This window comes from Mauremys reevesii, linkage group 5 (genome assembly GCF_016161935.1).
Source record: "Mauremys reevesii isolate NIE-2019 linkage group 5, ASM1616193v1, whole genome shotgun sequence".
NCBI classification, from domain to species: domain Eukaryota; kingdom Metazoa; phylum Chordata; order Testudines; family Geoemydidae; genus Mauremys; species Mauremys reevesii.
The window spans coordinates 108,865,172-108,889,352 of NC_052627.1; the positions used below are offsets into that span (position 1 = coordinate 108,865,172).

At 39.8% G+C, this 24,181-nt stretch overlaps 1 protein-coding gene and 1 long non-coding RNA gene across 4 annotated transcripts in view; one reads left to right on the plus strand and one right to left on the minus strand.

Moving 5' to 3' along the window:
• Positions 1-1,762: 1,762 nt before the first annotated feature.
• On the minus strand, positions 1,763-10,183 carry LOC120406680. Its single transcript, XR_005599473.1, has 4 exons — positions 10,109-10,183; positions 4,579-4,644; positions 4,283-4,496; positions 1,763-1,994 (listed from the first exon to the last, which is right to left on the minus strand). It is a non-coding gene; the product is annotated as an uncharacterized LOC120406680 (long non-coding RNA).
• Positions 10,184-10,272: 89 nt separating this feature from the next.
• The window catches only part of LDB2 (LIM domain binding 2), a 273,724-nt gene continuing 259,815 nt past the window's right edge, over positions 10,273-24,181 (plus strand). Inside the window, exons 1-2 of one of the 3 annotated variants that reach the window (XM_039541715.1) lie at positions 10,282-10,346; positions 12,000-12,136. Coding sequence is in view for 1 of the 3 variants with exons in the window: in XM_039541714.1 (XP_039397648.1) it covers positions 14,303-14,304 (2 nt within the window). In the remaining 2 variants the exon portion in view is untranslated. Of the gene's footprint in view, positions 10,347-11,999; positions 12,137-14,285; positions 14,305-24,181 lie in introns of those variants that run through there. The other 2 variants (XM_039541716.1, XM_039541714.1) reach the window with 2 other exon arrangements.

Genomic DNA, 24,181 nt, shown 5'->3' on the forward strand with positions numbered 1-24,181 from the left:
CATTCCCGGCAGACGGTGCAAAAGGATTGAAAACCATCCTCATCATAGCAACTGGGGGCTGAGCTCCATTAACCCCCCCCCCATTTCATGTCTAATGAAGATTCTGTACTGCCTGGACTATCATAGCAGCGGGAGGCTGCCTCCCCCTCATTTTATCTCACTAAAAAGTCAGTGTTTCTTATTCCTGCATTCTTTATTACTTCATCACACAAATGGGGGAGACACTGCCATGGTAGTCCAGGAGGGTTGGGGAAGGACGGAAGCAATGGGTGGGGTTGTTGCAGGGGCACTCCCTAGCATGGCATCATCATTTCTGCGGGATCTCTGGAGCTCTGACCCGGAGCGGCTGTGCTCTCTGGTTCTCTAGTACACTTGCCCCATATTCTAGGCAGGACTGACTCTGTTTTTAGACAAAACATAAAGAAGGGAATGACCTGGGGAGTCATTCCCATTTTTGTCCATGCACCCCCGGCCGACCTCAGCGAAGCCAGCCAGGAACACCTATGACAGCAGCAGATGGTAAAAAAAGACTGATAACCATCATCTCCAATTTCCAGTTGCAAACAGTGCAAAATGACTGATAAACGTCATCACCAATTTCCAATTGCAGACGGTGCTATAGCTGGTAAACGGCTCTGCCAGCTTGCAAAGGCAAATGAATGCTGCTGTGTAGCACTGCAGTACCGCGTCTGTCAGCAGCATCCAGTATACATACGGTGACAGTGACAAAAGGCTAAACAGGCTGCATGGTTGCCATGCTATGGCGTCGGCCAGGGCAATCCAGGGAAAAAGGGCGTGAAATAATTGTCTGCCATTGCTTTCACGGAGGAAGGATTGAGTGATGACATTTACCCAGAATTACCCACGACACTGTTTTTTGCATTGGGATCTCAACCCAGAATTCCAACGGGCGGCGGAGACTGCGGGAACTATGGGATAGCTACGGGATAGCTACCCACAGTGCAACACTCCGGAAATCGACGCTAGCCTCGGTACATGGACGCACACTGCCAAAATAATGTGCTTAGTGTGGCCGCGTGCACTCGACTTTATACAATCTGTTTTAAAAAAACAGTTTATGTAAAATCGGAATAATCCTGTAGTGTAGACATACCCTTAGACTCAAGTATTAGAGGAGTAGCCGTGTTAGTCTGGATCTGTAAAAGCAGCAAAGAGTCCTGTGGCACCTTATAGACTAATAGACGTATTGGAGCATGAGCTTTCGTGGGTGAATACTCGCTTTGTCGGATGCATGTAATGGCTACATGCATCCAACGAAGTGGGTATTCACCCACCCATGAAAGCTCATGCTCCAATACGTCTGTTAGTCTATAAGGTGCCACAATAATTACCCAATATTATCTTGCAATTTGCTGTAGCTTTGAATACTTCTGCTAGTGCACATGTTGCTATAACATTTTGGACAGTGAAAATGATGGAGCATGAAAACAGTTGAGTAAAATTCAAAATGTTTGAGTGAATATTCACAAATGCCCCCTCTCCCGCCCAAGTATTTGCTTAGCTCTACTTTGGATAAACATCAAATGAAACTGATCCCAAACAGAAGCTTTTGAGATTTTCACAGACAAATGAAGTACACTTTACACTTCACAACCATGTCAGTACAAAATATCTCTATATTCATGTTCTGGTAACCTATATATTTTCCAAATGGAACATTCTGAAGTAGGTATGTCCTAAAACTATCCAACAAATATAAAAGCAATATTACAAAATAGTCATAAATTAAAAGGAGTCAAGGTAAATACCAGATAAATTCTTGATTGATCATGAAGAGCACAGCAATAAAAGGTCACAGAGAGTCCCAAATTCTGCCCATGGCAATTGTACTTGAAACTACTGTTGACTTTGAGAGTTGTACAGTTTGTGCCTACATAAGAGTAGAATTATCCTCGATCCTACTGGAGAATAAAATCACACCTGTAGCTGGTATCCTGTCTTAATGTAGGTTTCAGAGTAGCAGCCGTGTTAGTCTGTATCCGCAAAAAAAAAAAAAACAGGAGTACTTGTGGCACCTTAAAGACTAACAAATTTATTTAAGCATGAGCTTTCGTGAGCTACAGCTCACTTCTTTGGATGCATAGAATGGAACACACAGACAGGGGATATTTATACATACAGAGAACATGAAAAGGTGGAAGTATGCATACCAACAGGCAGAGTCTAATCAATTGAGATGAGCTATCGTTAGCAGGAGGAAAAAAAAATTGTTGAAGTGATAATTAAGATGGCCCATAGAAGGTGTGAGGAGAACTTAACATAGGGAAATAGATTCATTTGGTGTAATGACCCAACCATTCCCAGTCTTTGGTATGCATAAAAATATTATACCCAGATAATCCTTCTCTTTCAGTTGTCTGGAGTGTGTTTGTTTTACCGTTAGACGGTAAAAGTCCTTGGTGGGTAGTACAGCAGGCTAGTATAATATATATATTATATATATATATATATATAATATATACAGGCTAGTGTATTAGACACACTAATATATTCAAGTGGGATTTAGCATAAAATGTTGTGTGCTACACACACTGTATAATAGCTTTTCTTCAAAGTCAACATTTGCCACATTACCACACACAGTAGAAATGGAGATAAAGATGACATGGTATTTCTCTACATTTAATATCCGGGGGAAATAAGGATAACTCATACCTCTGCTTGGTAACTGGCAAATATTTTTCTTAATGGCAGTGCTATATACATAAGTACAGGAAACATTTAATTCTGATAACAAAATGCATATCCATCCCCTTTATTCTCAATATTGTATGTACGTACACAACAGCAGATTTTTTTTAAGAGCATGACATTTTGAAAGTTCCAGTAGATTCCTAGTGAAAAAGTGCAGGTTGTACATTTATATAAACTACAGTACAACACACCTATGTGTACTGATAAATACACATGTAAACAAACTACTAGAGAAGTTCTAATTGCTATGCCTAATTTGCCTGCATACTTCTGAGCATTGAAGAGAATTTGGCTTAATTTTCTCACAGCCTCTATTTTAATCTCTGTCCCAGTTTTCCAAAGCCCATCTCTGTTTATGTAAATGTAACATGATCTGAGCTGCATGGGATAATCTTGATGGGAGAATAGTTTGTATCATTTTAAATGAGTGAGATGCTTTATGTGACATTCTTGTTTAAGTGGCATGAAAATCTGAAGTTAAGTGCTGTGTAAACGAGGGCAGAATAGAGCCCTTTGTATCTCATTTCCAACCTGTTACAGGATCATCTAGAGCTATAACCACATAAATCCCCTGAGGCTGTGCATCTCCAAGTCTCACTCTTACTATGCTGTTTCCTGATCACAATGGAAATCCATTCAATTGAGATTGAAGCTCAGGGAAGTCTCACCAATATGCTCTTTCTAAATTTGAAACAACATCTCCTTATGGCCCCTTTTTACATACACTATGGTTTTCTGATAGTATTTCTGCTGAAACACCACACAGTCTGTTTTTATGTGTGTGCTAGAGTATTTAAGGGGAGACAGGAGCATCTAGTAATCAGACTAGGGAACAGTTAGCTGGGACTCCAGAGTAAGAGCATTTTCCCAGCTCTGTCTGTCACTGATTCATTGTGTGATCTCAGGTAAATCGTAACCTCTCTCTGCCTGTGTACTCATCTACAAAATTGGTAAAGATTGTAAACATTTTCACATTGTGAGATCTCAAGTGCAAGGCACTATACAGCACAAAACTGAAATATACTATTGTTTATATAGGCGCATCCTAACTCAGAATGAATTCTTACGCCAAACTAAAATTTTTTTTAAAAATTGCAAGCTGCATGCAAAGAGAGACTCATACAAACTAGAATTTTAAAGTTTTTTTTAAAAAATGGGAAGCAGTAAACTGTAGTACTATTCTTCAGTGTGTAATCTGCACACTGAAATGTAAATAGGGGGTCAGGCTCTCCTATGGCCATGTGACCCTCTCAGCAGGAAAAGGGGACGGGAGGGAGGGAATGCATAGAGACGTGTACAAGGATATGCATGAGCTGGGAACTTCTGCAGCAAAAATAGCTTTCCTGCACAGTCAATGGTGCATAGCATTCTGTTTAAAAACCCTTATTAAATTAAGAGGAGCTCTCTGCAGCCACCAGGCTTTGCTGCTGTGTTTGTACTTCCATAATGTTGAGAATACTGGAGCTTAATATCAACATGAAGTTTTAGAAAAATGCAGTAACGTTCAGATACAACTTGATTGCTGAAGGAGCAGAGACATGGAACATGAAAACTTGATATGTCTCACCTGGGGAAGTACCAGCTCTTCTGCTTCTCTTTGTTCATTTTATAAAAATGTCTCATATGCATTCTTTTGTCACCACAAGACGGAGGGCTTGGCAGCCAGGCACTCCTCAGTATGTTAATTACCTAGGCTTTCCTGATGGTAAAAATCAGTAGGCTTCCTTGGCTTTTCCCTCTTTTTTTCCTTCTCAAATCAGAACACAAGTCCATCCCACCTCCTGTAGTAATATTATCAGTCTGTGTATTAATACAATGTATTTGTTCATTCATAAACATGCATTTCATCACTGCTGTACTCACCTTAGTCCTGAATGTCTCTGACTGGATTTTGTGCCGTTTAAGCAATGTTTTTGCTTTGCAGAATTCCTGTGACATGACAAAAACCCTATTTATTTAAAACCTAATGTGGTACAATGTCTTCCATCCCAAATATCAACTCTTACATAACCTTGAGATGGCCATTCATTCTTTCCCTGGAGAAGTTCGGGGAAAAGGTGCAGTGTCCCTCTAAATCACAAATGAAATAAGTTTGTTGGCTCGAATAGTATTTCTCCTTGCAACCCCCCACACATTTCAATGCATTCCATTAGTCATTGTTCAAATGAGGCTGTTCTCTGACCCCAGGGGGAGAGGAGGAGGGAGCTTGGGGGTTAAACGCATTTGCTGATCAGTACATAGAGGGACATTGTTCTTCATTTTTTGCATGTCCTGTTTTCGGGTGGGGGGGGGGGGAACAAACAAACCTAGTTTCCAGTATCACAATGTTTCAGTATTTGGGCACACTGTATGTTTGATGCAGCTAATTTAAATAAATGATTTTCATATATAAGCAATTAAACCTATAATTAGCACTGTTTGACTGAACTAATCCGCTAATATCCTAACACACATTTATTTTTGCTGACATTTTTAAGGGGAGAGAATAAATATTTCAGAGGAATTGCAAGGAATGCAATATAAAAACATAATGTATTTTAATTTCCATGAATCAAAGCAGCAACGACAAGAAGATAAAGTCCTATTTAGACCACTATTTTTCCTTCAGCTTTGCAGGGAATGTGAAATTATGCATACTCCCTTCCTCTGAATTAAAAGGAAAAGTCTGCAATAACCAAAAGCACCAAATCTTTTAAAGTAAATGTTAAGCTTTTACACTACTGTGTTTTAAAAAATACCCCAAAGCCCTTTGATGAGATCTATTGGCTCACTGTATTTTGAAACGTGGACACACATCTAATCCAGTGGTAGCAGAAGTGACTGAGTCATACCCCAAGAGTTTGCCTCTTACTGGCTGAATTTTAGCTTCTCTGCACAAGATAGAAATTTATTAGGAGAAAATTATTCTGGTGTTCGCTGACAACAACATTCCTGATAAAAACCTTGTTCTGAGTGCAGTCTAACAAGATACATTTGTTGGCTGTTTTTGTTCCTTGGACTTGTCTTTTAATTTTAGCTCTGTTGTTTTACTGCTGTATATTTACATTTAGAGCCAGACATGATCTATGTGTGTTCATGTGGGGTTTGGGAGGGATGGGGAGCGGGAAGGTGGGAGGGAAAAGGAGGATAAAGTTTAAGTGACAGCCTCTTTTTTCTGCAGTTAAAATCCAGAGGGAAAAATCCTCATTGTATTTTTGTGTCAAAAACTGAAACTGGTCAATTACCTGTGTGTGCCACATTGAAATCTGTGTTCATAGAAGTCCCTCATAACAAAAACATGTGTAATTTTATTAGATTTTGATACATCTGTTTATCAGCTCTGAAATCAGTAGATTTTACAGCACTACTTAGGCAACATGGAAATAACATTATATTGGTGTTTTATCATTTTGTTTCTAAAACTATATTCAATTTGTATCTAGAATAGACAATGTAACCCAGCCTGGCAGCGCTCAGGCCATTCAGTTCTATTCGGGGCCCACAGCAGTCCCTTTACACAACTCTCTGGGGAAGAGGACTCACAACTTACTTCCCTCTGACCAAGTGCCCAGGCAGGTTACTCACTCCTAATCCCACCTCATTTAAGGCTGGGAGACAGATTCCTTCTTTCCAAGGCTTCCCAACATTTTTTTCCACAGGATCTCTGCCTTATTCAGTGCCTTGAATGCTCAAAGAAAGAATCACTTTTTTTTAAGTGCTTCAAGCTGCTTTCTTTGGCGGCCTAAATTTTTTTGTTGCAGAAGTTGGAAGATGTGAATTTATGAGGGAGAGGGTTGGAGGAGAAAAGAAGATGGTATTGTGGTGAAGGTAGTTCACTGAGACGTAGGAGACCTGGAACTTGGTATTCTCTCAGTGTCTGCTGCACGTGTCCTATGTTATGTTTCCCAAAAGGATGATGATTAACCGTGTATCCTCATTTTCTGGGTGCCCAACTTCAGACACCTGGGGCCTGATTTTTAGAAGTGTTGAACATTCTCACTGCAGCTGAAATCCACGGGGGCTGCAGATACTCAACATCTCTGAAAAATCAGGCCCTAAGTAGCTCATATTAGTGAAAACTTGCAAATTTTAGCCTTAATCTCCCTGAGCCTCAGTTCCCCATCTGTAAAATGGGGATAATTATACTTTGGTACCTCAGCACAGACTTGTAAGGGTTTCTTTGTGGGGTCTAGATGCTATGTTGTTGAGTTCACTAGAACAACCTAGGAGGAAATTGGTAATTCTGTATCCAGTGTGGGGTTTGGTTGATGTTCAGTGAATAAGGCATAACAGGGCTAGTATATCTCAAAAATTGTCTGAGAGATTCCCAGTTATGCATGTCCCCTCCTGAGCATCTGCTTCTACTTCCAGTCATCGGTGGGAGGGTGGGGGAGTCATTCTTAGCCACATATACTGTACATAGTGAGACTGCTGGGTATTGCTTTAAAATTCTAAACCACAGAGACATGAGGAGTCTTTCAGAACTCAAACCATATAAGTCCTGCCCTGGGGCATATAGCTCTCACCCTCTCCACAGCCACAAAGCTATGGCTAGAACAGTGCTATATATACAGTCACTTAACTGAAATCTCTATGTCCATTGTCTGATTGGGGACCATGCTTTAGGTCAGGGCTTCTCAAACTGGGGGTTGTGACCCCTCGGGGGGGAGGAGAGGTCCTGAGCAGTCAGACTCCACCCCCAAACCCCACTTCACCTTCAGCATTTATAATAATGTTAAATATAAAAACTGTTTCTAATTTATAAAGGGGGTCACACTCAGAGGCTTGCTAAGTAAAAGGGGTCACCAATACAAATGTCTGAGAACCACTGCTCTAGATGGAGTCTTTATGGTCAGGGAGCATGTTATGTGGAAGGCAGAGGGAAAACTGAAGGACCCTAATAACTATCTTTTTAATGTAGTTTTTGTATGTAATTATATACAAATATTGGTTGTATTGATTGTGTATATATTCCAACAAACAAATCTTTGGTAACCATTAAGGTTGCTTAGGTGAAAAACCTCCTAATGCAATCTCTTAAAGGTCAAGAAATATCCAGTTAAAGTAGATTTCTTTAACGTACCTAATTCCCACAAATCATATTAACTATCATTCTGTCACAGTCCAACCCTCTGAACTACTGTGTGAAAATCTGACCTGGGTTAGCAACAATTATCCTTATCACAAATTTTCTACTTAGTGTCTTGTTTGGTCCAGACGTTCTAAATTCTACTTTAAAGAAATGGTATTTTCAAAACCACATTATTGTTGTTCCTATTCATTAATTCCATCGGAGAGCTTAAAACAATTAACAGCTGTATTTTGGGGTGGGTATGTTGTATACCACAGTTTGATTTTGATCATTACATTTCAGTACTGTCAGCATGCTTCAGTATATTTCATTGCACTGTATCCACACAAATAAAAACAGAATGAAAATATGCAATTCTGAAGAGTTCACAGACAAATTGAATAAGTAACTTTAATTGCCTAACTTTTTTACTTTGATTTTTTTGAAGGTAGAGGTTTTATATGTAATATAGGTTATAATTAGATGTTAAAGGCGTATGCTAATACCTTCAGAAACTGAAGAAAGAAAAGAAGAGAGAGAGAGAGGGAGAGGCAAGATAGCCAGCCAGAAGCCTGTAAGCACAGAATGACCCTGGAAAAAGCTAGAGAGAGCGAGCTTTTGGGTCTGGTATTGGATAAAGAGGTTTGGTAAGGTAAGGTGAGAAAATGCTCCTTTTGTTCCAATTCCTTCTGCATTCAGAGAGACAGGACTTTCTATGTTCATTGTACATAAACAAGATTGCATCACAGAAAATGCCTGGCTCCATCAATTTCTACTTCCAACTGGAACATCACAGGGTCCCAAACTTTGACTAGCCACTCAGGTTGAAAAGGAACAACAATGTAATAGAGCCAACATTTTTAAAAAATGGGTGCTTAAAGTTAAGTTCCTAAATCTTGATTTAGACATGTGTATAAGACGCTTGATTTTGAAAGGTGTTTAGCATTCAGAGCTGAATAAAAAACGGGTTGTAAAATACAGGCTGTTGTCTGTAGGTTCCCTGCCTGATTTTTGTAGAAGGTGGGGAAAATAAAAGTACTAACTTAGTTTCAAAATTGTAAAAATGAACAAAATGTGTGACTTTTAGATACTATGCATGTAAAATGGTAACAGCATATACAGTATGTCTGCATCACACAGCACGGCAGCTGTTCTTCTAGTTATTAGCTAGAGAAGCTCCTAGCAAACAAAAACTGCACTGTACGATTTTCCCTTTTTGGTTTGATATAACATATTGACCTCTGCAACCTAAGTAAATCCAAACCCTTCAGCGTGACCATAGAGGCCACCCTCTGCAGACATTTGCCCTGCAGTGGATTGGAGACAGAAGATACAGAGGGATATGGGATCAGAAGAAATTGATATTGGGAGCTAAATTTGTGTCCATATCCCCAGATTGCATAGCTTACAAATGTAATGGCATTGTGACCTTAGCCACTGGCATGTAAACTGGGGTTGATTTGCAACAGTCAGCAGAAAAATGCTTTAGGCCCCTGAGTTGTTATAGCTTTTTAAAGTTATCCAATATAATGTGCTTTTATTGATTTGATGCTGAAATTACCATTTGAGTTTGGTGTTCATTGTAAACCCTAGTTTTCAGCAATGAAAAGGAAACCTGAAAAGGCTGGACTGTGGATTCTGGTACCCATTCAAAACTTTGGATGCTTGTTTGAAGCTCATTAGAACTTTTGGAATCTCATTCTGCATATTAGTTCTGGGAATTTCTTGAAAACAAGTTTTTTGTGTGACCTCTGCAGCTTCCAATTCTGGTCCAAGACAGAGGTCAGAACTAAAGTTTAAAATTTGAGTTTCAACATTTCAGAACCTGGGCATAGGTGGAGCTTGAGTCAAGGTCTGTTCCAAAAATGGGGGAAGGTACAATGATGGGATGGCTCTAATTTTATCTCTATCAATTCACCCAGCCCTGTTATTCAGTAGCAGTGGAGTTTCATATCCTATTTGACTGAAACGTGGTGTTACAATTGCTAGAATAAATATGTATTTGAATGAAAAATGACTTAAATCTAGATGGTCAGATTTTGATCCCAGTTTCTCTAGGAATTCTCTGACTTCAACAACCTTATTCCAGACTTAAACATATGTATCTTACATCAAAATTTGGTCCAAAAGTGTTTGTATAGTGATGCTTTAATATAAACTAGCAATAATATATCCTAAAATTCTTTCTTCCCTTTTCCCTCTGCCAAAATAAATAAATCTCTCTCCCCTCTGCCCCCAAAGCATAAAGTCTTTTTGACTGTCTGGATTAATTTAAATATAATACCCTCATCACTGATGTCATGTCTCTCCCACCCTGCTGGTTTCCAACAGGCTCCCTCTTACCTTTGCTGATCTCTCACAAAGTCCTTGGCAGAGCATCAGCAGCTCTGATCATTTCCTCTGGGCTGGTTGCCATTGCCATATTTTATATACTTCAGGGTTTCCATGGGGTTGCAGATGCACAATGCATCATTGGAATGTTATGACCAAACAAGGCTTGAGCTCTGCAGCTTACCCAGCATTTTGCCAGACCTGCTGTGAGACCCTCTCATGGGCTCGGGGTGGGGAGAGATAAGCAAAGGTTTGTGATAGGTTGGGGGAGAGTGCTGGAAGAAGAACAGACCTTGGGTGGGGGAAAGAACAGAGTGTTGTATACGGGGGGAAATACACAGGGTGTCAGGGGAGGGATTAGTAATTGCACTGGAAAATATCTAAAATAGAAAGAGATAAGAATGCAATTGATTTGATTCGGGATGTGATGTATCAGGTAAGGAACAGATTATAGCTGGAGAGAGAGGAAGAAAGGTGAGGGATGGATAGAGCAGAGGGTTAGGAGAAGGCTATAGTTGGAGTGGGAGAAAGACAGGGTAGAGAGAGGCTATAGAGAGGGTTGATGGTGAGGAGGAGACTTTACGTAGGATAAAGTGAGATAAGCATCTGTGCTTGTAGAGGTTTAACTGAATTGGACTGTACCTCAAACCTTTTGGGAACAGTCCTCCCCTAATTACAATGCCATTACTATGTGAGATTATGATGCAAAAGCAATGTACTACAAGTCTCAGTGAGCCCATTACTATGCTTCTGTGATGTTATGATATGAAAAGGGAAAATTATTTCAGTGCAGTATTTCTATGGTTGTTCCTCTGTGATGTTGACAGTGGGTCATGTTACATTATATGTATGACATACATTCCCAGCCCCACACAAAAATAATTCATTAATTTAGATTTAAGGGTGCTAGACTGCATACTGTAAAAAGCTAAGAACCAGCTAGTTAAGTCACTCAGCACCCTCTCTATGTTCCATACATTAGTCCCCTCCTCAGGCTCAATTAACCCCCCTTTAATCACCTACAAGTGATATCTCAATGAACACAGTCCTGGGAAGAATGGCTGTGGTGGGGGAAGGATGGAGCTAAGGGACAGAGAATGCAAGTGGAACTGTTGGCAGAGGAGAAAGTTTTCATTATCCACCTCCAAGCTGTCCAAGGCTAAGTGGGAGGTCCTAGCCTTCTGCAGCAGAAGTTCATGTCTGATGGACCTGCTCATGGCTTTACCTTTAGTCCAGTGGCTCTCAACCTTTCCAGATGACTGTACCCCATTCAGGAGTCTGATTTTGTCTTGTGTACCCCTAAGTTTCACCTCTCTTAAAAACTACTTCCTTCCGAAATCAGACATAAAAATACAAAATGTCACACTATTCTATTACTGACAAATTGCTTACTTTCTCATTTTTTACTATATAATTATAAAATAAATCAATTGGAATATAAATATTGTACTTACATTTCAGTGTATAGTATACAGAGCCGTATAAACAAGTCATCATTGGTATGACATTTTAGTTTATACTGACTTGGCCAATGCTTTTTATGTAGCCTGTTGTAAAACTAGGCAAGTCTCTAGATGAGTTGATAGACCCCCTGGAAGACCTCTGCACACCCTCAGGGGTACCCATACCCCGGGTTGAGACCACTGCTCTAGGGGACCACAGGAAGTTCACTAGAGGGAACCTGGTTTTAGCTGCCTCTCAGGACTGCAAACAGTATTGCCAGCCACAAACATTTGAAGATTGTGAGTCAGGCCCCCGAAAATAATGAGATTTAAAAAGAAAGAGGATGTAGAGATTTTGAGCTGAAAATACTTCAGGAGCAGAAATATGAGCTTTAAGTTATGGGTGCCTGACAACTTGGGCTTTCCACCCTTCCTGCCCTTTGAACACTTTTTGTTAATAGGGGCTATAAGGGTCATAGGAGCAGGGAGAATTGTTATGGGAGATACAAACACCTATACAAGCTGTCTGCTGTAGCCTTGGAAAATCAGTTCCATAAGTTTTCCTGCTGTCTCCATTCGTCTGAATAAGGGAATCATGGTGAGCTTTAATTTTAATATTTCAAAAGTAGCCACTGTTTGAGATTTTTTTAGGGTGTGTAGGAGGTTTGGAGTCTCTGGGGACCAGGGTTGTTTAGCTGGGGGGAGCAGCCAATAAATAAAATTAAAAATGAAAGATTGGTCCACGCAAGGTTTTTTCAAGGGAACATTAAAAAATGTTTTCTCTGTAAAAGTTAGTAAACATGGAGACTAAATGTGGGATTAAAAAGCCCAAACAAAAACACTTTGATTTTCAATGGGACTTGTGTTCCTGAGTCACTTACACACTTAGAAATCCTATCCTAAATTCACTTAATCGAAGTGTGAAATGGGAGGATTTTTGTCCTGCTGTAAGAGCAAGTCTCAATACAACTTTAACCGTGGACATACCATTACCTCCTCTGTTCTAGCTGCTGTATAGCATATATTTATATAATGATGTCTAAATATATATCTATATAAAAGAAAAACACCATAAACTATAGGAAAAAAGTGAAGTTTGCACTGAAGAGTAAAGAAAATATGTGTTGCTTATCCTGTTAATGTAAAATTGCATTCTGGTTTGTTTTTGTTTTTATTAATAAACTTTGTAACTGGTTTAAGATCTGTCCCTTGATTCTCCCTCAAAACTTTCCCCTATCCCCTAAACCATTCAAGGTTTAAATTTAAAACTACAGAATAAATCACATTCTTGAATAAAATTGCAGAACTGTAACTCAGCCCTAGAATCAAAGTGTTGCATCGCATATGTTCCTGTCTCAAGTGGTCTCAGAAGAGTGGGAAGTGTTGTGCTGTAGTTTCTAGCTAAGCTACAGAAAGGTTGAGCTATGGGTCCTGCGGCAGCTTTGATGACTACTTTTTCTTTTATAAGTTAAAACAAAGGCCTTACTGTTACTGTAATGCCTTTTCGTCGTTGTTGTCCCCTCTGCCGCTCTCTTCATGGGAGTCACATCTTCGGTCTGGTTTAGTATGATCCACTACTGAAATCTGGGCGATACTTATCAGGACCCTTGCTCTAAAAAGACATGAATGAGGCACTAGTCTGTGCCAGTTATCTGGGCATGCTATCACTTTGGAGAGGATGTAACAGAGACACTGCGTTGTTTGGATAGAGGTAATTCGAATGTCATTTCCTAGTGTAAGCAAAATGTATACCAAATATAATATGCAGTCTAGAGAAAACAAGGCTTTATTAGCTATATATTTTGCTTTGAGTCTGTTTTGCTGTGTAAAACATCATCCAAGAAAAGAAGAGAGCCATAGGCAGCCTTCTGCCCTTATAAGATGGAACATATCACTCCTGTAACATAATCAGACTCCAAAAGTGAAAAGCCTGGTTATCTCAGTCCTATCTCAGCAGCTGTACAAGATCTTGCCAGCACCAATGCAATCTAGCTCATACAGTAAGCTTTCACTTACTGTTATATGCTGAAAGTTGAGCATTGGATTAGGCCTTCAACAGGTAAATTGCCACTGGAGTGGCATGGTGGTAGAATGTAGACAATGATTTTAGTAATTATTCATTTATTGTGTGATGTTATGATTAATCAATATGTTATATCATATATATTCATTATATGTTAATTAGAGTTAATTTCTAGGATTATTAAAGTATAAGATTGATCAGTATTTAGAGGAACTAAGTATTAGACATGAGTAAAACAAGCTGAAATGCAAGAACCTGTAGGACTTTAGCTTAGCTATCTTAAGCCTTGGAGACAAGAAATGATGACATAAATGGCTGGAAAATAACCTGATGCCCTAAGATTATGGGAATAGAGGCTCCAACTGGTAAGTATGTGAAAAATTACCCAGAAGATTAATATTAGATCATAAAAATACTGTAAAGGCGCATCTGTCTCTGACGTGTATCTTAACCACAGGATACAGGTTGTGTGTCAATGCTAATGAGAATAAAGAGAATGTATACAGTCTGCAGAAAATTGGGGTCTCTTAAGTATCCAGGAGACAAAGACCAATAAGAGAAAAGAGGGTTGACACTTTTGTGGACATGTGCAGAATGTAGGTTTAGACAGAATCACATTATAAAAAGGGGATGCTCAGAATGGGAAAACTGAGCTCCCTATGGGAGACTCCAGCAGGAACCATCCCTCTACTGATGATCAAGCCATGAGAGACCCATCAAACCCTAACACTGTTGTTAAGGATGTGAGTATAACTATATTTATAACTTGTGCATAGGTCTTTGTAGAATTTCTGTAGGCTTCGGTAATCATAACTTTAACTGTAACTTTAATAAAACTTGTAAAACAGTGTAGAGTAGACCTTGTACTTGTGAATGTCTGTATGGTCACTACCTTTGGTCTTCGTGTTTCTAGAGACTCTAATTCTGAAGCAAGTAGCAGAGGTGACTTTCACTCTGTTAAGCTGGAAACTGTAGCTGCCAGAGCTGAACCCACGGTGTTCATTACAAAATTCACTTTAAATAAAATAAAAGGCTACAAGAAGGAATACTGAACTTTCATAGGTGAAAATTAGGCCAAAGTTTTCACATATGGATCCCTAGCCATAGTGAGCTTCTTCTTATCTCACACTTCAACTCCCTTCCCCCTGAATGCCTGTTACGTTTCGGTTATAATCAGGCTGTGCCTTCCCATATTTGGGAAGGATGGGTAGGTGAAAGGATTGCTTAAACTGTGCCTGTGAGTTAGGTTATATCTTTGGTATAAGTGTATGGAATGAAGTAGATTTTGTTAATTCCTGCTCGGGACTGAGGGAAGCTCAAGAACTTTGTGGCTGAGCTGAGAGATTGCAAGGGGCACACGTTCTAGAAAGCTGCCCATTAAAGTTGAGTGATTATGCCACCTGCATTTTGCTTCTGTGCTTGCTTTAACGTGTTCAGATTCCCCGTAAGGGAAACTGATGTGCCAGAGTAAACTTGGATTTCCCTGGTCCTCGGTTCTGTGCTGATTTACCTGACTTCCATCTTTTGGCTGGAAGCTCAGTCTCTTGAACTATTCCCTGTTTCCTTTGCCTCCTCCACCACCTCTCTGGCTTCTCTGCCCATGTGCCAATATTAAAAACAGCAAAACTTCCCTTTTTGTCTGGTGCTCCAGGCTGTTCACTTCCTCAGCTGCTGGGTGAGGTTGCAGGAGGCCAGTGACTGCAATTCCCTCCTCTCGCTCTCTTCCCTGCCTGACTGCTCAGCATTCACTACTCTCTGCATGCTTTGCCTCAGGGGAGAAGCCAGTGGAACTAAGTAAGTTGAACAGTCACTCAGAAAAGGGTGGAGAAGTCTCAACTGGTTCAATAACATCAAGCAACACCACCACCAGTGACATCAACCCTGAACCCAACTTCTTGACCCTGGTGCAATCAAGCTCTCAGTGTGGGGCGGGGGGAGGAAGCAGAGAGGGAGGGATGGAGCCCCATGCTGGGGAGAGAAGGAGAGAAGAGACAGGTGAGGATGCTGTGAAGGAAGACGCAAAGAGAAGGTGAGAACATTGGAGTAGTTGGAAGAGATGGGGGTAAGGTGGGGAATGGTTAAGAGAGAGATCCCTTAGAACAAGAGAGAGTGAGTCAGTCCCTGAAGATGCTGAAGTTTGGAGAACAGGCCTGACGGCTACCCTGAGAGTCAAAACGCAGCAAATGCCTGTGCATGCATACAGTATGTACATTAAATATTAGGCTTTTTATCAGTCCAATGTAGGCAGGTTGGCTCTGCAAAAGGGCAAATGTTCTGGGTAAACTGATGATCCCATTGTAGTCAATGGCAAAACTCCCATTAATTTCAATTGGGCCAGCACTTCACTGTGTTTACCCATTCTCCACTCCTTTGCACCATGTGTAGCCACTTACCTTGCATAGTCATCTGCGACTTGGTAGCTTTTTATATCCACTTTACTCTCACATTACCCAGGGACAACCCAGAGTGGAACAATATAGTAAGGTGGCTGCGGTCTTGGTCAGCTCACTGAGAACAGAACTGAGGCTTCCAGAGCATAAAGCATAAAACTCCACATCTTGAGCTAAAGTCATACTGTAGCTGAGAGCCGTAATAGACCCATGTTTTCTGTTCATCTGTCAGAGAGGGGGATGTGTAATGCACACTGAATAGTGGGTTACAACAGCTTCATTGGAGAGGGGATAACTTAATCTATCGGTATTTTTAGAGGACCCATCATAGTAGCATCTCAGTCACTATCATTTATTCCAATTTGCATCTGACCCGTTTTTCCTCCCCGCCCTACTTGCAGGTTTCTGCACATGTATAATCTATGTAAACCTGACAGTTTTGCCTGTTCAGAAATCTGTAGGCTCGCTGAAGGCTTTTTTCAGTTGAGCATTCATCAATTTGCATAGCAAAATTTCAACTTCTTTTCTATTATCATATCAACAAAGGCCTTGTCTACATAGGGGAATTAAAAAAATAAATCCCACTGGTGCTATCACTGGTTCACAGGCCTTTCTAGCACAGATATGCCCAACCAGGGCTGGATTAAGGCATAGGAATGGACCTACGGCCCCAACTCTTGAAGTCATGTAATGGTATCAGAATCTCATCTAAGAATATGTTTGTGTGTTTCTAGCAATAATGTATGTGAAAAGAACCCTTGTAATGTGACCGGAATGTAACTGATATAGCTAAGTCTGCCTGAGTCTACAGAAAGCCTGAAACAATAACTTGAGAGGTGTGAGCTATCTCATTCTTTGTAATGCATTGTTAACCCCTATTTTTTTTTCCTCGTTTACAAAAGTTTCTTGCACTGTTCTAATGGTGAGAGAACATAATCCTTAATAACGGAAAAATCTCATTCATACCAATAGAAATTTAAGTGTACGCTAGATGAGCCAGGCATACGTTTTGTAATAATTTAGCTATTTTTCTGTTCACAAATTGTTTGTGAATTTTATTGTTTGTGCAATTTATTTTGAATATATTCACTGTTTAAAATTATTTAATTTATGCAACTTTCAGCTTCTGGATTATTTATTAACTGTTTGCAAGTAGCTAATCTCACCTGTGTAACCTATCTATTTATAGGGCCCCTGTCACTGTAGTAACTGATGGCAGTATTCAATACTGAAACAGTTAAAATTCAATATTTGAGCTGTGTGACTGGCTAGCTACTATAGGTAATGTGGCATTGTTTCTGTTTCCTGACTGGATGTCCTAACCTTTACTGACTTCTTAAATTATAAGCAAATTTCCTGTAGCCACAAAACACACTTCATTTTGTGATTGTATGAATGTTCTCGGTAAACTAATTTTGGACCTGTAGCCGAAATTCATTTAATAAAAAAATAGGGCTGTCAAGCGATTAAAAAAATTAATTACAATTAATCGTGTGATTAATCATGTTGTTAAACAATAAGAGAATATCATTTATATAAATATTTTTGGATGTTTTCAGTTACAACACAGAATACAAAGTGTACAGAGCTAACATATTTATTTTGTATTATAAATAGTAGCACTGTAAACATAAAAGAAATAGTTTTTTTCAATTAACTTAATACAATGTTAAGTTAATTGCAATCTCTTTATCATGAAAGTTGATTGCAATCTCTTTATCATGAAAGTTGAACTTAAAAATGTAAAGTTATATAAAAAAAACTGAAATAAAAAATAAAACAATGTAAAAATGTAGAGCCTACAAGTCCACTCAGTCCTACTGCTTGTTCAGCCAATCACTCAGACAAACTAGTCTCCTCATTTGTAGGAGATAATGCTGCCTTCTTCTTGTTTACAATGTCACCTGAAAGTGAGAACAGGCATTTGCATGGCACTGTTGTAGCTCGCATTGTAAGATATCGATGTGCTAAAGATTCATATGTCCCTTCATGCTTCAACCACTATTCCAGATGACATGTGTCCATGCTGATGATGGGTTCTGCTCGATAACAATCCAAAGTAGTACAGACCAATGCATGTTCCTTTTCATCATCTGAGTGAGCTGTCACCAGCAGAAGGTTGATTTTTGTTTTTGGTGGTTTGGGTTCTGTAGTTTCCGCATCAGAGTGTTGCTCTTTTAAGACTTCTGAAAGCATGCTCCACACTCTGTCCCTCTCAGATTTTGGAAGGCACTTTCAGATTCTTAAATCTTGGGTTGAGTCCTGTAGTTATCTTTAGAAATCTCACTTTGGTACCTTCTTTGCATTTTGTCAAATCTGCAGTGAAAGTGTTCTTATAACCAACAACATGCTGGGTCATCATCCAAGAGTGTTATAACATGAAATATATGGCAGAATGCGAGTAAAACACAGAACAGGAGACACATAATTCTCCTCCAAGCAGTTCAGTCATAAATTTAATTAATACATTATTTTTTTAATGAGCATCAGCAGCATGGAAACATGTCCTCTGGAATGGTAGCCAAAACATGAAGAGACATACGAATGTTTAGCATATCTGGCACGTAAATACCTTGCAATGTTGGCTACAAAAGTGCCATGCAAATGTCTATTCTCACTTTCAGGTGACATTGCAAATAAGAAGAGGGATGCATTATCTCCCGTAAATGTAAACAAACTTGTTTCTCTTAGCAATTGGCTGCATAAGAAGTAGGACTGAGTGGACTTGTAGGCGCTAAAGTTTTACATTGTTTTAGAGTTCAGTTATGTAACAAAAAAAATTACATTTGTAAGTTGCGCTTTCACGATAAAGAGATTGCACTATGAGGTGAATTGAAAAACACTATTTCTTTTATCATTTTTACAGAGCAAATATTTGTAATAAAAATATTATATTAAGTGAGCACTGTACACTTTGTATTCTGTGTTGCAATTGAAAGTGAAATATATTTGAGAACGTAGAAAAACATCCAAAATATTGAATAAATTTCAATTGGTATTCTCTTGTTTAACAGTGCAATTGCAACTGCGATTATTGCAATTCATTTTTTTTAGTTAATCACATGAGTTAACTGCGATTAATTGACAGCTCTAATAAAAATACTTTGCCACCATTTCTTTTCTTGTGGGGAAGACTTACACTTTTATATAAACAAAAGAAAAGTGGAACAGGTCACTTTGGTTCAGTCCTTCCTGTAAATTAATATTCACAAGACTTCTGTTTTCAGGTACCCATAGTTACACTATCTTCATTTGGCATACATCTTTAGCTAAAGGAGAACAGCCCTTGTTCCTCCTTCCTTCAGTTACAAACCACCTTAAATAAACTTCGTGTACTAACAAACTGACTTGTGTGCTGCATACCAAGCAGAGACACATCAGTAATCAGACTTATTCACAATTCTGTCACTTTGCTGTGTTACTACCAACCAGTTATTTAAAAAAAAACAAATTAGTGCAACCTTTAGAGTTACTTAGATTGTCAGGTCTTGAAGGCAGGGACACTGTATACAGACCTGTGCAGTGCTAGATAATGACTATTAATTTCAAAAGTCTAGTTGTGGTATGGAAGGTGTGTCTGTGTGTGGTACAGAACAGCTCCTGTTCCACTGCAGTCTATGCAGGAATATGATCAGCAACTGGCAGGGTAGAAACATAACTCCCCTAGGCTTCTAATAATAGCAACAACCAGAAGGCTGCAAAAGACCACGTGTGAGAGCACAAACGTCAGGGATGGATGAATGAACTGTTCCCATTCACCCCTTCTCTCTCCAGGTTTTTGTCCTGAAGAAAGTTCTTCCTTGATGCTTCTTGGCCAATGTATCAATTGTTATATTGTAATAAATCTTGGATACTATGCAGTTGTCATCACATTGCACAACAAAGACTACTCTGAACTTTTGGCGGCAGTGAGGAATATAACTGAGACCCTCAGACTTAAAAAACACAGGTTTCTACTGTTTGAACTAAAGGAAAAGATAGGGGCTATGACATACAGTGGAGCAGTTCTGATTCTATCCAGCAGAGGGCAGTAGTATACATACACACTAGCCAGCTTATTGCTATACTATGGCTCCTCTGAATATTTGAAATCCATTGTTTAGTTTATCAGTACACTTTCCCTAGCAAACAAGAAAGGTGCCTTTGTCCCCTCTTGCCAGCTTTTGCAATTCTCATCTTCTACACAATTCAGATTTTTTTTCAGGCCATGCCTATATCTCAGTAAATCTGGGGCCTCTCTTACTTCAGTATTATTTCCTTTCTTGCATTAATTTAACTTTCACACTTCTGCTTTTTAAGCATCTAATTGGTTGAGGTAACTTTAACTCTTTAGTATGTGGTAATGGAGACAAATCTCAATTCTAGACACTTTGAAAGTAGATGGGGCTCTGCCCTCTGGCCTGGGGATGGACGGGGACACACCCACCCACACCCACACCCTCATACTGTGAGTTCCCTCTCTTTCAGTCACATACATTCACATGCAGATGTTCATGTTCAGGATTGGGGAAACTGGCTGCTTTCTTCCTCATGTCTGCCTATGCCCCCTCTCTGCTGCAGAAAACCCATTTTCCAGATTAAGGAGTGTCACCAAATGCCCCCTAACTGTCAGTCATTCACAGATCTGCAGAACTTTTAAAGAGACAAGATCTGAGCATATACCTCTCCAAATTCACCTTCAGTCCCAGTAACTCTATTTTTTCTTCATTTTGTGTTTTAATTTACTGGTTCAAGCATGATGTTAGTCAGGATGAGAACATGCAAGTGGAAAAGCTATGAGAGGTTGTAGGTGACAGACAACCAGCCTGGGATTTAATTGCTAGTGCTGGATTATGGGGTTTTATAATCTATCAATAAATCAATAGGTGGTATTAAAAATTACACATTTCTGCCCATCATTAGAGCTCGATGCATAAGCTCTCTCCCTGTTAAGGTTCTCAGTAAAGCAAAACATGATACTTATTCATCTTCCATATTTTTTGCAGAAACAAGCAAAATTTAAAATGGTCTTTTTGCTGCAAAATGCAATTTTGTGAAATGGTGAATTTTGGATTGGGCAGAAATTCCTCAAAATTGATACATTTTGCCCCATGTCTGAAGTTCAGTCTTTAAACCATGAAATGTCGTGCACACTGTCAGTGGAGCTGGCAATTTTTTTTAATTTATTTTTTGTTCTGGACTTAATTTGCAAATAAAGTGCAGTTCTATTTAGGAGAAACATCTGAAGGGCAGGTTAAAAACCCTCCAGCTCAGAATGTGGTGCAGATCCTATGTGTTGGTCAATTTGATATGAAAATTGTGGGGAAACATGACAGAGTTTCAATTAGTTGAGGGTTTTGATTACATGGGGGGTTTGTTAAACAGGTTTTCCTACAGAAGGGGAAAATCAGTTGTGTATGTAAATGGTTGAAGAGCTAAAACTGTTATTTTTTCTGGACATCTGTGTCACCCTGGTTTTAGGCTCTGGGTTAGGTTGTTGGGATTTGCTACAATACAATATGGATAGCTAGAGAAGTACAGTAGAACCTCAAAGATACGAACACCAGAGTTACAGACTTACTGGTCAACCAGACACCCTGTGGAACCAGAAGTAATCAATCAGGCAGCAGTGGAGACAAAAAAACAAAACAAAACAAAACCAAAAAATCAACCGGCAAGTATTGTACTGCCTCGGAGCTTTAGCCCTGGGGCTTAGGGCTTCAGTGGGGGAAGAACGGGGTTGGGGCTGCAGCCACAGGGTGTGTGTGGGGGGGGTCAGGGCTCTGGGGGGGGGGAAGGGCTTCTGACCCTTGGGACTACTGGGGCTCAGGGCTTTAGACCAGGGGGAGCACTCGGGCTCGAGGCTTCAGCCCCACGACTCCTTTCCTGGCTTCAGCCCCGTGGAAGGTGCCAGGGTTTTAGCTACGAGGAGAGCACCAGTTTCAGCCCCAGCATTCCCCCCACCCATAGCTAAAGCCCCAAACCCCGATGTGCCCCCCCTCACTGAAACTGGGAGTGGAGCTGTGGGGAGCCCTGAGCTCTGGTGCCCCCTGCAGGGCAGAGGCCAAAAGCAGAGCTGGAGGGCTGAAGTCCTGAGCCCTAGCACTTCCCTCAGGTCTAAAGCCCTGAGCCCCCCTACCTGGAGCCCTGCCTCTCCTCCCCTCCCCCCCCCACTTCCCCATGGTGTGCTACTATGCACTAGAGGGATGTACATTCTAGTACTCACTAGCATGTTGCGTGCTAACTGGTCCATGTGGACCCTGCTGGTGTGCACTGAAAATTCCCTAGTGCACATTAATGTAGTACTGTTTGAAATGGGACTATATCAGTGTGCACTAGGGAAGTTTCAGTGTGTGCCAGCAGTGTGCACATGGGCCAATTAGCGCACAACATACTAGTGCACACTAGAATTTACACCCTTTTAGTGCAGACTAATACACTGTGTAGACAAGCCCTTAGTTGTGTACCAGTTGAATGTTATATGGTAATGTCACTGTCATTGTAACACAATTGAATCAGACTTTGTATAACATCAGTGTGGTCCTTGCCAGTTGATCAGCATTTTCTGGCAATTATATCACAGATACAATATAGATATGTAGTGATTATTAAGAGGGAGTAAAATACCTATTGTCTCCATATATTGTCTGCCAGTCCTTATACATAGTAACAGAAAGTTTGTGGGAATCCACAAACCAACTCAATAGGCAACATGTTATAGAATATTACAAAATGTATGGAAAATTTTCTGCTTAACATTATTACTGATGCATCCAAGCTGATTCCTATCTCATCCCTCCTTGACCGATAATAATCTGAAACTTTCGTAATTAATCCTGTAAAAGCAGCAAAGAGTCCTGTGGCACCCTATAGACTAACAGACATATAGGAGCATGAGCTTTCGTGGGTGAATACCCACATGCATGCATCCGATGAAGTGGGTATTCACCCACGAAAGCTCATGCTCCTATATGTCTGTTAGTCTATAAGGTGCCACAGGACTCTTTGCTGCTTTTACAGATCCAGACTAACACGGCTACCCCTCTGATAATTAATCCTGAAACTGAGGTTCACTGACAAAAGTTGGCCAAGTATAGTCCATGTCAAAGTTCTAGTGAACCTAGGACCAGTTGATAGCATTGGGTGAAGCTAAAATATTTCCCATGGTTATAAACAGGAAACTGCTTGTGCCTCAGTTTCCCCATGTGTGAAATGGGAGATAATACTACTTACCTGTCTTTGCAAAGCACTGAAAGATGTATGCATGAAAAGCAGTATGAAATTGCTCATATTGTCATTAACTTGTTCATATTAGCTAAATCCATCCCTGGTTTAATGCCACTGAGTTGAATGAAATTACACCAGAAATTAATTCAGCCCTGTTTATTATAATTTTTACAATTTTTCTGTGCTGTAAATCTGCATGGTACTTTACAGAAATATAAAAAGACACAGTCCTTGCCTTAACAAGCTTTTTACAGGGGTATTAAAAACTTCCCTCCCAAAAACTTTTAATCTCCCATGTAGTAGATTAACCCATTTCAGTTTTCTATATATTAAGCGCTTTTTAATCCACACACTACAGGTTCCAGAACTTTCATATGAATTTAATAGTCAGATAGATTTCACCCTTCACTTTTAAGTGGTGATTTCCGCCCCTTCCCCATGGGCAGTTTTAGATTTCTTCTATTTATAATATACTGCAATTGGTCAAACATTTATGTACTTAAACAGTCTTGGAAAATATCTGGATCTATTATTTTGAAATGACCCATTAGATTATCTATAATAATTTATTGCTTAACAGTTTTTTCAGCAGTTATTTTATATAGCCCCCTCACCTTTAAATACCCCCAGCCCCTGCCCCCCAGTTCTTTCCTTTTTGTATCTTTCTGGGAGGTTTATGTTATTAGCATTTGAGTGTTCTCTGTTGCGTGAAGTGTATTACTGAGATTATTTCTCTGTGCAAATTCTCTCTTCACAATATTTTTTAGTCTCTGATGAAACAGTGAGCCAAACCCCCTTACAATCCTTTAACTGTTGATTTGAAATGTGAAAACAAAAAACGTGTAGAAGAGTAATAGGCTCTTGAAACCACTGTAGATAAACACAAACACTTGGAACTGCCAGATCTCTAGTCTCCTAGAAGTGACTCACCGGGCTCCAAATGCATGTTGTTGTTGTGGCCTTTGTTTATGTATTTTGTAGTCATCACATTTCTGATATTATACAAGTGTGGTCTTCTGAGAGG